This window comes from Cynoglossus semilaevis, chromosome 1, assembly GCF_000523025.1.
Source record: "Cynoglossus semilaevis isolate Cse_v1.0 chromosome 1, Cse_v1.0, whole genome shotgun sequence".
In the NCBI taxonomy this organism is placed as follows: domain Eukaryota; kingdom Metazoa; phylum Chordata; class Actinopteri; order Pleuronectiformes; family Cynoglossidae; genus Cynoglossus; species Cynoglossus semilaevis.
In genome coordinates this window covers 19,901,835-19,914,212 of record NC_024307.1, presented here as the reverse complement: position 1 = coordinate 19,914,212, position 12,378 = coordinate 19,901,835, and the positions used below count along the sequence as shown (strand labels likewise).

The 12,378-nt window shown below is 43.0% G+C and overlaps 2 protein-coding genes across 3 annotated transcripts in view; one reads left to right on the top strand and one right to left on the bottom strand.

The window, feature by feature from the left end:
- Nucleotides 1-6: 6 nt before the first annotated feature.
- cct7 (chaperonin containing TCP1, subunit 7 (eta)) lies at nucleotides 7-3,003 on the top strand. Its single transcript, XM_008317405.2, has 12 exons — nucleotides 7-61; nucleotides 149-218; nucleotides 306-412; nucleotides 496-674; nucleotides 764-935; nucleotides 1,028-1,192; nucleotides 1,280-1,468; nucleotides 1,561-1,658; nucleotides 1,745-1,877; nucleotides 1,968-2,174; nucleotides 2,262-2,525; nucleotides 2,824-3,003. Exons 2-11 carry the CDS (start codon nucleotides 191-193, stop codon nucleotides 2,490-2,492), a joined length of 1,509 nt encoding a protein of 502 aa, XP_008315627.1. The 5' UTR covers nucleotides 7-61; nucleotides 149-190; the 3' UTR covers nucleotides 2,493-2,525; nucleotides 2,824-3,003.
- Nucleotides 3,004-3,800: 797 nt separating this feature from the next.
- Nucleotides 3,801-12,378, bottom strand: part of hspa12b (heat shock protein 12B) — a 13,396-nt gene continuing 4,818 nt past the window's right edge. For both annotated transcript variants that reach the window (XM_017036862.2, XM_008317398.3), the window contains exons 8-14: nucleotides 10,972-11,149; nucleotides 7,898-7,984; nucleotides 6,679-6,783; nucleotides 5,896-6,154; nucleotides 5,674-5,777; nucleotides 4,858-5,048; nucleotides 3,801-4,778 (exon numbers count right to left, since the gene is read on the bottom strand). In XM_017036862.2, the coding sequence (XP_016892351.1) occupies nucleotides 4,308-4,778; nucleotides 4,858-5,048; nucleotides 5,674-5,777; nucleotides 5,896-6,154; nucleotides 6,679-6,783; nucleotides 7,898-7,984; nucleotides 10,972-11,149 (1,395 nt within the window). In that variant the 3' untranslated portion in view covers nucleotides 3,801-4,307. The remainder of the gene's footprint in view (nucleotides 4,779-4,857; nucleotides 5,049-5,673; nucleotides 5,778-5,895; nucleotides 6,155-6,678; nucleotides 6,784-7,897; nucleotides 7,985-10,971; nucleotides 11,150-12,378) is intronic.

Genomic DNA, 12,378 nt, shown 5'->3' with positions numbered 1-12,378 from the left:
GGAAGGGACAGACTCGTCTCAAGGCATTCCCCAGCTCATCAGTAACATCAATGCCTGTCAGGTCAGGAAAGCTTTCTTTCAGTATCAAGGAAGTTGAAGATGTTTTTTTGTTTTTGTCTAAATGTATGACCCCCCCCCACCCCCCCAGGTGATAGCAGAGGCTGTCAGGACCACTCTGGGTCCAAGGGGGATGGACAAACTGATGGTCGATGGCAGAGGTCAGGAGGGATGGTTGTCAAATTGATAAATATATATATGAGTTTACAAATACAGTGTGATTAATCTGTGAATGTTGTGTTTTCAAGGTAAGGCCACAATCTCTAATGATGGAGCCACCATCCTGAAACTTTTAGATGTGGTTCACCCTGCAGCCAAAACATTGGTAGACATTGCTCGCTCCCAGGATGCTGAGGTCAGAAAAATGGGTGTGTGTAGTTAAGTTTGCATAGGAAGACAAACATCAAGACATCTTTATTTTCTTTTGACTATCCACAGGTGGGAGATGGCACCACCTCTGTCACCCTACTGGCTGCTGAGTTCCTGAAGCAGTTGAAGCCGTATGTGGAGGAGGGTCTCCACCCTCAGACCATCATCAGAGCCTTCCGCACTGCCACCAACCTTGCTGTTAGCAAGATTAAGGACATCGCTGTCTCTGTGAAGAAAGATGATAAACAGTGGGTGCTCAATTGTAGTTGATAAATGTTGTTTTGTCTTCGTTTTTTTGTTTTTGCAAATAGAACTTAATTAAAAAAATGATTTGTAGAGAGCAGCGACAGTTGTTGGAGAAATGCGCGGCTACAGCCATGAATTCCAAGCTGATTGCTGGCCAAAAGGATTTCTTTTCCAAGATGGTGGTGGATGCTGTCGTGTCTTTGGACGAGCTGATGGCTCTAAAGATGATTGGCATCAAGAAGGTGCAGGGGGGAGCCCTGGAGGTTGGTTATTGAATTGTTTTACTTGTTTCCTTTACTTGTTCTTATTTTGTGACGTGAAGGTAGTTTTATTTTATTTTTTTAATTTCTTTTAGGATTCCCAACTGATCTCTGGAGTAGCATTTAAAAAGACATTCTCCTATGCTGGGTTTGAGATGCAGCCTAAACGTTATGAGAATCTCAAGATTGCTTTGCTAAATGTGGAGCTGGAGCTGAAGGCTGAGAAGGACAATGCTGAGGTTCGCGTCTCCTCAGTGAAGGTGAGAAAATTGATTCACATCACCATAAACAAATACAGACAAATTTCAGTTATAATGTGTTTTTCATACTCTTTCATACATCTGCAGGAGTATCAGGCCATCGTGGATGCAGAGTGGAACATCTTGTACGACAAATTGGAAAAGATCTACAAGTCTGGCGCTAAGGTGGTTTTGTCAAAGTTGCCAATTGGTGACGTGGCCACTCAGTACTTTGCTGACAGAGATCTGTTCTGTGCTGGCCGAGTGCAGGAGGAGGATCTGAGAAGAACCATGATGGTACATCCATATAATGCTAAGACTTCGAAATGTCCCTGAAGTTTGGTTTTAGACAAACGTTCTAATAATATTGTGTGTTATGTGTCCCCCAGGCATGTGGAGGCTCCATTCAGACTTCAGTAGGAGATATGACAGATGATGTCTTAGGACAGTGTGAAACTTTTGAGGAGGTCCAGGTCGGAGGAGAGAGGTAAGGACATGTTCAGTTTATTTATTAAAAATTAACCCATGCATCTTTGTACCTGCAGCTCACATCTGTTGTGTTTGTGTCCACAGATATAACTTCTTCAAAGGCTGTCCCAAGACAAAAACATGCACCATTATTCTGAGAGGTGGAGCAGAGCAGTTCACGGAGGAGACGGAGCGATCGCTGCACGATGCCATCATGATTGTGCGCAGAGCCATCAAGGTAAGTTTACCTTGAGCTAGTTATAAAACTCTTGTTTGAGTAAAAAAATGTTCAGCTTGCAACTATTCAGTTTCCCGCTGTTCTTTCCAGAATGACTCCGTTGTCGCAGGAGGAGGTGCTATAGAGATGGAGCTGTCAAAATACCTTCGTGACTATTCCAGGACCATCCCTGGGAAAATGCAGCTGTTGATTGGAGCTTATGCCAAGGCCCTGGAGATCATTCCAAGGCAGCTGTGTGACAACGCTGGCTTTGATGCCACTAACATCCTGAACAAGCTACGTGCCAAACACGCTCAGGTAGGATTTAAACAACACAGCCAGATAACACTGCACACTTTTGGTTACATTTGTGATCCTGACCGTCTAAAAACTCCATCACTGCAGGGTGGCATGTGGTACGGTGTGGACATCAACAACGAAGACATTGCAGACAACTTTGTCAACTGTGTCTGGGAGCCTTCTGTAGTCCGAATCAATGCCCTGACAGCAGCGTCAGAGGCAGCCTGCCTCATCCTCTCAGTCGATGAGACCATCAAAAACCCTCGCAGCACTGCGGATGGCCCTTCAGGTGGCGGTGGCAGGGGCAGAGGACGCGGGAGACCCCATGCTCACTAATGGGAAGCAGGAACAGAACCTTATTCTAAACTGGTATTGAAATCTAAATTCATGTCAACTGTAGTGGTTGTATGCATATTGCTGTATTACGCACGAAGTTCGTTTTGATTCCCAGATCAAGTAGGCTGTTTTGAACCAGACGTAGACATTTTCATGATGGGTGTAGTTTAAGAAACATTAAGGCAAATGGCAAAATAAGTCTTGCCTGTGTTTGACAGCTTTCATCAGTTCCTTTTATACTAAAGCCTTGCTAATGCTTATTAAAACTTTTTGTTACTGAAGACTGAGATCAGTCCCAATGTTTTGAAACAAATTTTCCTGTCACCACCAGATCAGGTCGTCGTTCTTGAGGTTGAGAATCCGTACAATAATTTCTACTGGGCATCTTCTCTTGGGAGACAACATGAAAAGTGGCACTGACGTGATTTTGCAGTTTGAACCATTTACTGGTTGCTCTGTGGAAAACTATTTATTGGACCATTCACACAATAAATTCACAGCTGAAATCAAACTTGTGTCACTCTCATTGCATGGTGAAACGAAGACAAGTCGGATAGGTAATTAAAGTGGACACAGTTGAAGGGAGCAGGAAGTGCAGGCGGCAGAGATTAAGTTGTTGAGCTTTTCATCAGGGCTGACAAAGTACACAGGATTAGTACTGTGCAAATAATTGGAAAAATGAGATTGTTTTGAAATAAAGCAGGAGTGAAATTGTTCAGTTAAATAGTTCATGAACAGATACGGGAAAGAAAAGCTCAAAATAATACAGAGAAAGATGGATGATTCACTGATACAGCCATAAGGAGATGTGTTAAAGAATAAAACCAGTTATGTTTTTACATGACTGCCTTTTATAGTTCATATAGAGAATTGCATATTCAAAATATAATATAAACAGATTATGCTATAAGAATATTGGTTAATGTTTTTTTTAAACTAATCGTAGTTTTAATTGGCTAAAGTACAAAGACCAGCAGTGGTTCATGGTTTCATGACCTCTTATTCAAACAGCTTTCATTTCATAACTGCACTGGAATATATATTCACTATGTGTCGACGTGCTAAGGCACTTGAATCTATGTCTTGCATTGGAATCAGTATACAAATCAAAGCATCTTTGTCAAGTCAAACAGAAAAGTTGTCTCTGTTTTTTAACATTTCAGTTACAGTACATCGGATGGTTTCTTGCATTTGTAGCAATTCTGCTGCAAAAGAACACATAATGCCCAATAACCACAAATTATTTTCTTCTAAGCAAAAAAAGAACTTTTAAAGACCAACAGCTCGGTCTTTCCTACCATATCAACTTTTAAAGACCAACAGCTCGGTCATTCCTACCATATGAATGGTAGTACAGTCTTTACACCACTTGGTGGCACAATTACGGCGATATTGGAGAAACGGGGTTCCAGAAGTTGCATCAAACGCTAATAAAATGATCACTAAAATAGGATTCAATGAGGTATAGTAACGTGTACGAGAGACAAAGTGACAAAATGGTATGTTTAGCACAAACGTACAGGAGTTTTCATTCAGGTAGTTTACTGTGTTGGTGGTGTTTATCTGAGACAGATCCTCAGGTCAGTCCAGAGGTCAGCTTTGGACCTACCGTATTATTAAAGTTCCATATGTTGATTAAGCTATGTGTTTATTGCTTTTTTGAACTCATAAGAAAAATAACATTTCATGTCAGTTCTTAGTTGTAATGCAAAGGTCATGGTCTTCTCACTGCATCGGCAGCCCACTCCCACAGTACCGCATTCTCTGAATGTACAATTCTTTGAAATCGTCTCATCACCACTTCCTGCTCCTCCTTTAGTTAGATAGGAAGTCTATGGAAGCCCGCACGGAGCGATTTGACATGATGTCGACAGCCATGACTTTGATCTCGGTGTCTCCGAACTGCATGGTCGCTCTGATCTCCCTCCTCTCCGCACCTCCTCCCGCTCCCCCGACTGCTCCCGGTGTTGGTAACGATTCAGGCAGGTCCAAGGTAATTGTCCCACACTTCCTGACCCCAGGGTCAGAGATGTAGGTGACGTCGTCTGTGGTGCTGCAGTAGATGTTGATGATGATCTTCCGTTGGCCGACTCTTGCAGGGGTGTAGCTGCGTCTCACCACCTCGCCTAAAGCCACGGACTGGTCTACAGAGACGAATCGGTCCAGGATATCTGTGCACCACTCACGACCATCTTTGATGAGAAGTTTATCCCGAGGGTGGCGTCCCTCTATGAATCTGTTCAGCACGCCAACTCCGTATGTCAAGGGGCACCGACGCACTCGTACCTGAGGAAGAGAGACCGTCGTATTTGGATCATGTGTTAGAAACTACCGCCAACGTAACTGTCTTCTCCTGGGCTCTCACCACAGTGGGATCCAGTCCAAAGAGCACAGCGCCCTTCAGTATGGTCAGCCCAACATCATGGGGAATGATGATGCGACACGTCCGGCCCAGTGCCTTCTGGACGGCTTTCTGCAGCATGGGCGACTCTGCAAAACCTCCAACCAGAAAGAGGAAACGCACGCCCCGCACCTCCGGCTTTGACATCAGCTCCTCTGTCAGGAGAAAGTAGAAGAAGGGAAGTCCTAATCACACCATGACATATTTTCTTAATATTTTTTCGAAGCGCACTTGTTGCCTTTAACTCGCGCTCATCTCAGAGTCAGTGATGCTCAAAGTGTCTGGGAGGCACTTTTTTGGTAAACCACTGGAACGTGGCTGATTCAAAACAGTTACTCTCAATTTTTCTTCTCTCTGTCTTGACAAAACTGAACAAACACACCAACATGTTAACGTCAACAATCACATTCTGAGTTGGCTACGGCTGTTGATGTCCATATGGTTTGACATTGTTTTTTTTTAATCCATTTGTTGTGGTGTAACTGTTTAATTAAGAGCAAACCAATGTGTGATCAAAGTAACAGTCTGATTCTTTAAGAATGACAATGATAAATGGGCGCAAACAGAAAAATAGCTTCAGCTTTTTCGGGTTAATAGTTAGTCTTTTTTAAGTTGTTTAAGCTTTGGACATTGTTTTGGACAAAGAAAAAGAAAGCAAAATTCTGTTATGAGAGATTGCTGATCTGGAGACATGTTTTTGGATTTGTTTAGTGACATGTTGTGTTATCATAACTTTTGGCGTGTCTTGAATCTCATGAATCTCAGGTTTCAATTTCTCACCAATGTGTTTGACGATGTTGAAAATGGTGGGCTGGAAGAGCTCGTTCATGGCCTCCTGTGTGAGTCGCAGCATTCCCTGGGACGACCACTTTACTATGTTCATACTGACACACACAAACACACACGGAAGACAGAGATGAATCAGCATGGAGTTGGACTGATATCTGATTGTGAACAAACAACAACAACTGTTTGTCACACACTGAAACGCTCCACACTCACTTGCTCCTCCTCAGGGCGGCCTCCACACTATGGCCTCTGTGTCTCTTGTAGTAATCAATGAAGGAGAAGGGCAGGGAGATGTTGAGGGCGTTGGCTCTGCCGGGTGCCGCTGTTCGCTTCCTTGCTTCAAATGCAATGGTGAGATCCACCCAAGCGGCCGGGCGTTTGGCTTTGAAGCTCTGGATGAAGTCGTCGCCAAAGATTTGACACAGCATGGCCTCAAAAGCCAGGTCAACACCCACTGCTCCATAGGGGCCGCCTGAGGGAAGAAAAGATAAGACGCTGCTAAAGGGTCGCGGGCCCAGAGGGAATGTGACAAACCTGACAAGATCACAGGAAGAAGAGTGAGGCTCTTTGTATAAAATGCACAATAATAATTAAAAAATAAAAAGCTGTCAAAAGTGTTAGGTAGTGTAAAAAAAAACAACTTATACAGAAAGATCTCTATTGTGAATGTTACAAAAGAGTTCCCAAGAACCATAAAACTTTATTTAAAAAAATATTTTAATAAAGTGGCGTAAGACTGGCCTAAAGTCAGCAGTAGTTGCATCTGGACTGCTGGTGTAAATTTATGTCCAAGAACTTTTTCTCATTCATGTTAGCTTTGTTAGGGAAAGTGCTTTCATTTGAGCTCTTGCTGAACTGTGCAACCCTGACTGACTGAGAAACTGACTACAGCTTTCAGTCCAGGTTGCAGTTTTTGTCAGGACAGTATTACATACCATAAGTCCTTATTGTATTTTGTGTTCAAAATACTTAAAGAATAGAGCAGACAAATCATACCTGAAGCCTTGTAGAGCTCTTTGAGTGTACCCTTTGGCTGCTCGATCTGATGGACCGTCAGGTCAACTGTCCCTCCTCCACAGTCTGCAACGATATACCTGTCACCTACACACAGAGAGAGAAACTGTTGTTTTGGGAAATATTCATCTTGGACCAAATCTGTCTTTATTTTTTGTTCTGCCCTTTAAAGTTCTCCATCTATTTGACTCTCGAACATAAACAGCCATCAGGCATCTGTGATCGCTGAACTTCCTCTGTGTGTGAGTTTTTTTTAATGATACAATCAGCTGAGGTCTGGCTGTTCAGTTCTGACCACACCCTAAAAATAAATGCAGGCGCACTAATGCAACACACACACGTTAAGATCAATGTAGAGGAATGTACAAATGAAGAATATACGAAAAGATGAGAGATGGATGGATAAAAAGGAATGATAAATGGGACTTTCTCTTCCTTTGGTTTATTTACAGAAGAGTCCCATGGGCTTGGCCCTTCCTGTGTGTGTGTGTGTGGACAGGAAGCATGAAGGGTCAGCAGGGGACACTCATCTGGCTTCTCAGAGTTTCGGTGAGGTTTGAAGAAATAAAAGTCTGGGAGTAAAACCAACAAGTTCTTCTGGGGATCAAATTTTGCACTTGTCAGTAACTTTTGTTCGGTGCTCATGCTTTTTTTGCGTAAACTCGGACTTTTCTCTAAATGACAACATCATTTTCTTCACAACGTGCTTTCACAATATACATTTGTACCCCATGCGTTCGTGATTTATTCAGTTTTCCAAGGCTCCTTTATATAATTAATAAATAAAAAATATTTCAAATCAAATTAAATTAGGTTTTCGTGCAATATGCAATATTAAACTGCTGAAATGGAATAACATACATCCATTTGCTACTTTTAAAACCAGGTGGAACAATGACGTTCAGCGTGTTGGTGGTGCACTGGCTTTCATTAAGTCCATTTTCTAACAGGCCTATAAACTGTGACAGAGTTCTACTCAAACTCAATAGAACTGCACAGGAAGAACACGGAGGAATGATCCTCGGAAAGATAACGTAACGATCCGAGGGTCATAAATCTGAAATTAAAAGAGTAATTTCCTCACAGACTGCCTGCGGGGTCAAAGGGCAAAAACATCGATACCACAGTCCGACATGTGGGGTCTCTCTGTCTGTGTTTGTGTGTCGCTCTGTTACATGCGCACACGCGTGCACAGCCCTACCAGTCTGTAACTCTGACCACAGCTCTCCGGTTCCACTCTCCACCAGGAACGTCCTGCTGTGTCTGGACCGTCTCAGCTGCTCCCTGGCTGCGACAAAGACACACAAACACAAAAGATCAGAGTTTAATCATTGACGGGGGGGAAGAACAATCAAACAAACAACTGTTACAGCCATTAAATCATTAACAGTTATTATCCTCTTCACACTGTTATTACAACCTTTTTTTTTTCTCAACCTTTTTATCTCTCCATCCTTCTTACGCAGCTTTAAGACCTCCGTGAGGATTTGGGACCAAAGTAGGAACTTCCTAGCCTCCTGTGGGCTCATCTTTTCAAAAAAGAATGCAATGTTTATGGACATTCTGCAGCTGTGGGACCTCAGAGCCATCACCATGATCCACACCTGCTGTCCCTGTCATCAAAGCATCTGTCCATGTTCCCATGACAGGTCCAGACACTTCTGTATGCGACAAATTAATTATCAACAAATTATACTACATGCACTGTAATGCATCTGTCAAAATCCAGAACATGAAAATTCCAAGTGAACCAAGAAAAAAACCCATGTCATTCAATACCGTGTTTATATATAACTGGGGCAATTTGTCAGAAATGGAGACCGCCCTGGCTTTTTTTTTCTGCTCGGTTTTCTTCTTGACTGGCAGATTGAGGGCTTTGGACGAAGGCCAACCAAAACAGAACAGTGTGGAGCACATGTGACGGACATATAAAATAGCCAGCGGCCTGTTTGACAGAAAAGCCCCGCTGCATGCAAATGAGCACGAGAAGACGACGTAAAGTCGCATTCCTCAAAGGTGAGGAATAATCGCAGGTCCAAAGACATGGAGATGGAGACACAAAATCCTGTGCTGGTAATTTGTTTTCACAGGCTCTTTGGGAAAGCTGTAGGGAAGACTGTGCTGTTTGGATGTCAAAGTGAGTGAGAGTGGGTTTCATGAATCAACGATTCGACAGCTGGGAGAGAAGTGTTTGTGTAATTGGGGTAAAAGTGTTTTCTGCGCCTGTTCCCTGAAGCCCTGTGAGAAATAGAGAGAAAAGGAAGAAGGAGGGCTTGTTCACGAGGTGAGGGTAAGACGGACATGTCCGTGCCTTACAGATCATCGTGATTCAAAACTCATATACTCTCCGTTTGTTTGTCTTCTTTCAGATACTTTCTAGTATCAGAGTACTTTCTAGTGTGTGTGTGCACATAACAAATGAAGCTGAACAAAGAATGCCACAGGCCTTGACTTCATGGAGTCTATGTGTGTGTGTGCGTGTGTGTGTGTGTGTGGGTGAATATGGGGGATGAATGGAACGTGAGTCTGGAAACCATTTACATTAAACAACAGAAAAGAAACTGTACCCCAGTCTCTCTCTCTCTCTCTCTCTCCCTCTTTATCTCTCTATCTCTATCAATTTGTGTGTGTGTGTGTGTGCGTGTGTGTGTGTGTGTGTGTGTGTGTTAATGACTCTTCAGTGCTATCTTTGGAGAAGAAATGAGGTGGAAAAAAAGCTAAAGATGGTAAAACCATGACCATGACACCAAATGTGGCTTCACACACGTGTGTGTTTAGTCCGCTCCAGTGTGTGTGTGTGTGTGTGTGTGTGTGTGTGTGTGCTTGTGGTCTTCTTCTTGTTAGGTCTGCCATGACAACAGCAGGTTTTTACTCAGTGTTTTCTAATCAGGGCTGCATTGACCAACAGAGAGGAATGGACTTGTTACAACGAAAGTTTAACCAAAAGAATAATACAATTAATTTGAAGTTAAAAAAAGGGAGAAAAGTTCACAGATAGAAAAGAGAGAACAATGGAAAAGTGAGGGAGAAACAAAGAGAGTGACAGGCCAGGAGGGGGTGAGATCATAGTCTCACTGCACCTTGTTCCAATTACAATATCCTGTGCTTAGTGTGTGTGTGTGTGTGTGTGTGTGTGTCACAGGCTGCATATGTATACTATGTGGGTCCGTGCAGGGGATTCTGGACGTCATGTTTCTTGCTGAGTTATGCATCAGTCTGCCTTTTGTTCCCCAGCCTAAAACCACTCTCTGTCGCTTTCGCTGAAATGTGTTTTTGCAACTGTAGGCTGCTGGTGAACCAATCAGCAGTGGGTTATCGACCACAGTGTACTTCCTTACAGTTGATATACAGTACCTGGGGCCATGTTTAATATAAAATAATGAACCCGGAGTCAACTACTGCATCTTATATTTATGATTAAGCAACAAACTATTGAGCTGCATGTACTACCACATTCAAATACTGCAAAACAATGGATTACGTGTATTTATTTTTTTAAATTATTTTTTTATGGTCTTTATTGTCATTGTACCATAGGGATTCAACGAAACTGAGCCTCTGTTTTTAACCCATCATCGAGGTGAACATGCTAGCGTTTGAATCCAAACCTTCTGTATTTGTTTGGACAGTAATATTTCACATTTCTTTAAATCACATTCCCTTCATGCATATGATAAACTTGGTCATAGTACAAAAATATTCAACTATTGTTGCAGCTGCAGTCAAAGAAAGAACCACAGTTTTAATTTGAAGTCCCATCAGTTAGATAAGGAGTCCACCAAGGTAATGTATATGGACCACGATGGATCAGACGGCTCTGTTTCTATCCCCAGACTGTATTAACTGTATTAACAATGTTTTAAATGGGAATCTCTCTTATACTGGTGTCTGAATTCAGCATACTCTTCTTTCTCCCACGCTCCACATTTCTATGCTCCATACACCCCCCCTCCTCCAACCGCCTTGTCTCCATGTTTATTATTATTTTCCTACTCTACGTGACGTTTTTGGCCTCTCAACAGTCATCTGTGTCTTTGAACATCGCAAACACACACAACCACAAAGTAATCTGGGGCAAAACCACGAGCTGCATCTGCAGTTACATCATCTCGCTCCTTTTTTTTCCCCCTTTACTTTCTCCCTCACACACTCGCAGCTAGACCCACACACAAAAACAAACAGAGCGCTATCCTCACTTTGGCCAAACAACATTTCTAGGAACGGTGTGGTTTAAGCTAAAGATAATAACAGAGGCTCTGTTCTCGCTCTCTCTACCTTGTCTGAAGCTGGAGTCAAAGGGCTGGGACCCGTCCATATCCAGGCCGTTTGTCAGTGGTTTCATGCTGAGGTCAATCACCTGGTGGAGTCGGAGCTTGCGGCAGTAGATAGATGCAGCTTCTGGTTCTAAAGCGATGAGGAGCTGCTCTGGACAGTCGGGAGACACCAGACCGGCCTGAAATGATCAGACAGAGGGAGAGACGGTGTTCATAAAGAGTTGAGACGTCCTCCTTCTCTGAGAATCTCTTTGGTTTAAGTTCTGGTTCAACTATATTTTTGACTTCACCAGTTCAAAATTTGGAGTCAGCAACGAGACTTATAAAATCATAAATCATACATAAATGCTCTGAAACATAGCAAGGCCAAATCTGGCAAATGGGAATGATTGGACCAAATGCCCAAGTTTAAGCAACATATTTGCTAAACAAAAGTGTGCCAAATATGGCCGTGGTTTAGGCCACAAAGATTTTCCAATCTGGGTTGAGAATCAAAGAACCATTGCTTATAGGTGCATAAGACAACATGTGGTTTTGTGTTTTGTAGAAAAAAAATTGGTTGAAGGGCATAAAATATACAAGATGTTTTTAAACTGTAGGATGGAAAGGAACAGCCTGGCATGATGTTTAGAACATTGACAACATCAACGTAAAACAGATGAGGGGGATCAAGAGCAAAGAAAGACTTTCAGAGTAAAACACACACACACACACACACACACACACACAAGCTGAAGGACAGCTGTACAACATACACATGTGGAGGAACAGAAAGAGATGGTAGGAGGAAAGATGACGTGAGGGATACCATAGGAGGAGAGAGGAGGAAGATGTAAAGCTGAGTGGCTGGAACATGAGTTTGTGTGTCTGCGTGCGTGTGTGTGCGTGTGTGTGTGCAGGGTGGGGGTCTGGACTCAACTTCCTGTGTTTGTACGCCGGTCTCCTTCATTGTTCGCTCCTGATGACATCATCCTCAGAAGGAAGTACACACACCCCAGCTACATTAAGCAGGAACCAGCACGGTGTGTGTGAGTGTGTGTATGTCAGCTCGCATGGGAAAGTGTGTATGCGTTGAATTATTAATGTAAGTATATACCGCTCTGAGTTGATAACGCAGACGTGAACAGGAGGGAATCCGGAAAGTGTGACACTGGAAGTGAATATTGTGTTCAGGCTTTCCCATGGATGATTGTCTCTGCACTGGACAAGTGGACAAGTCCCACCCACGCGCACACAATCCTGCGTCTTATTGAAGTGTATCATAAATCAACCGTGCACATTCTTGCACATGTACACCCCTCTGTTAGGTCCAGGACATTGTGCATAACTAAGGATGTCCGATATTAACCTTTTGCCGATATCCCATATGCCCGTACTGTCCAGGTAATCTGCCTTCTTCATTTCTTAT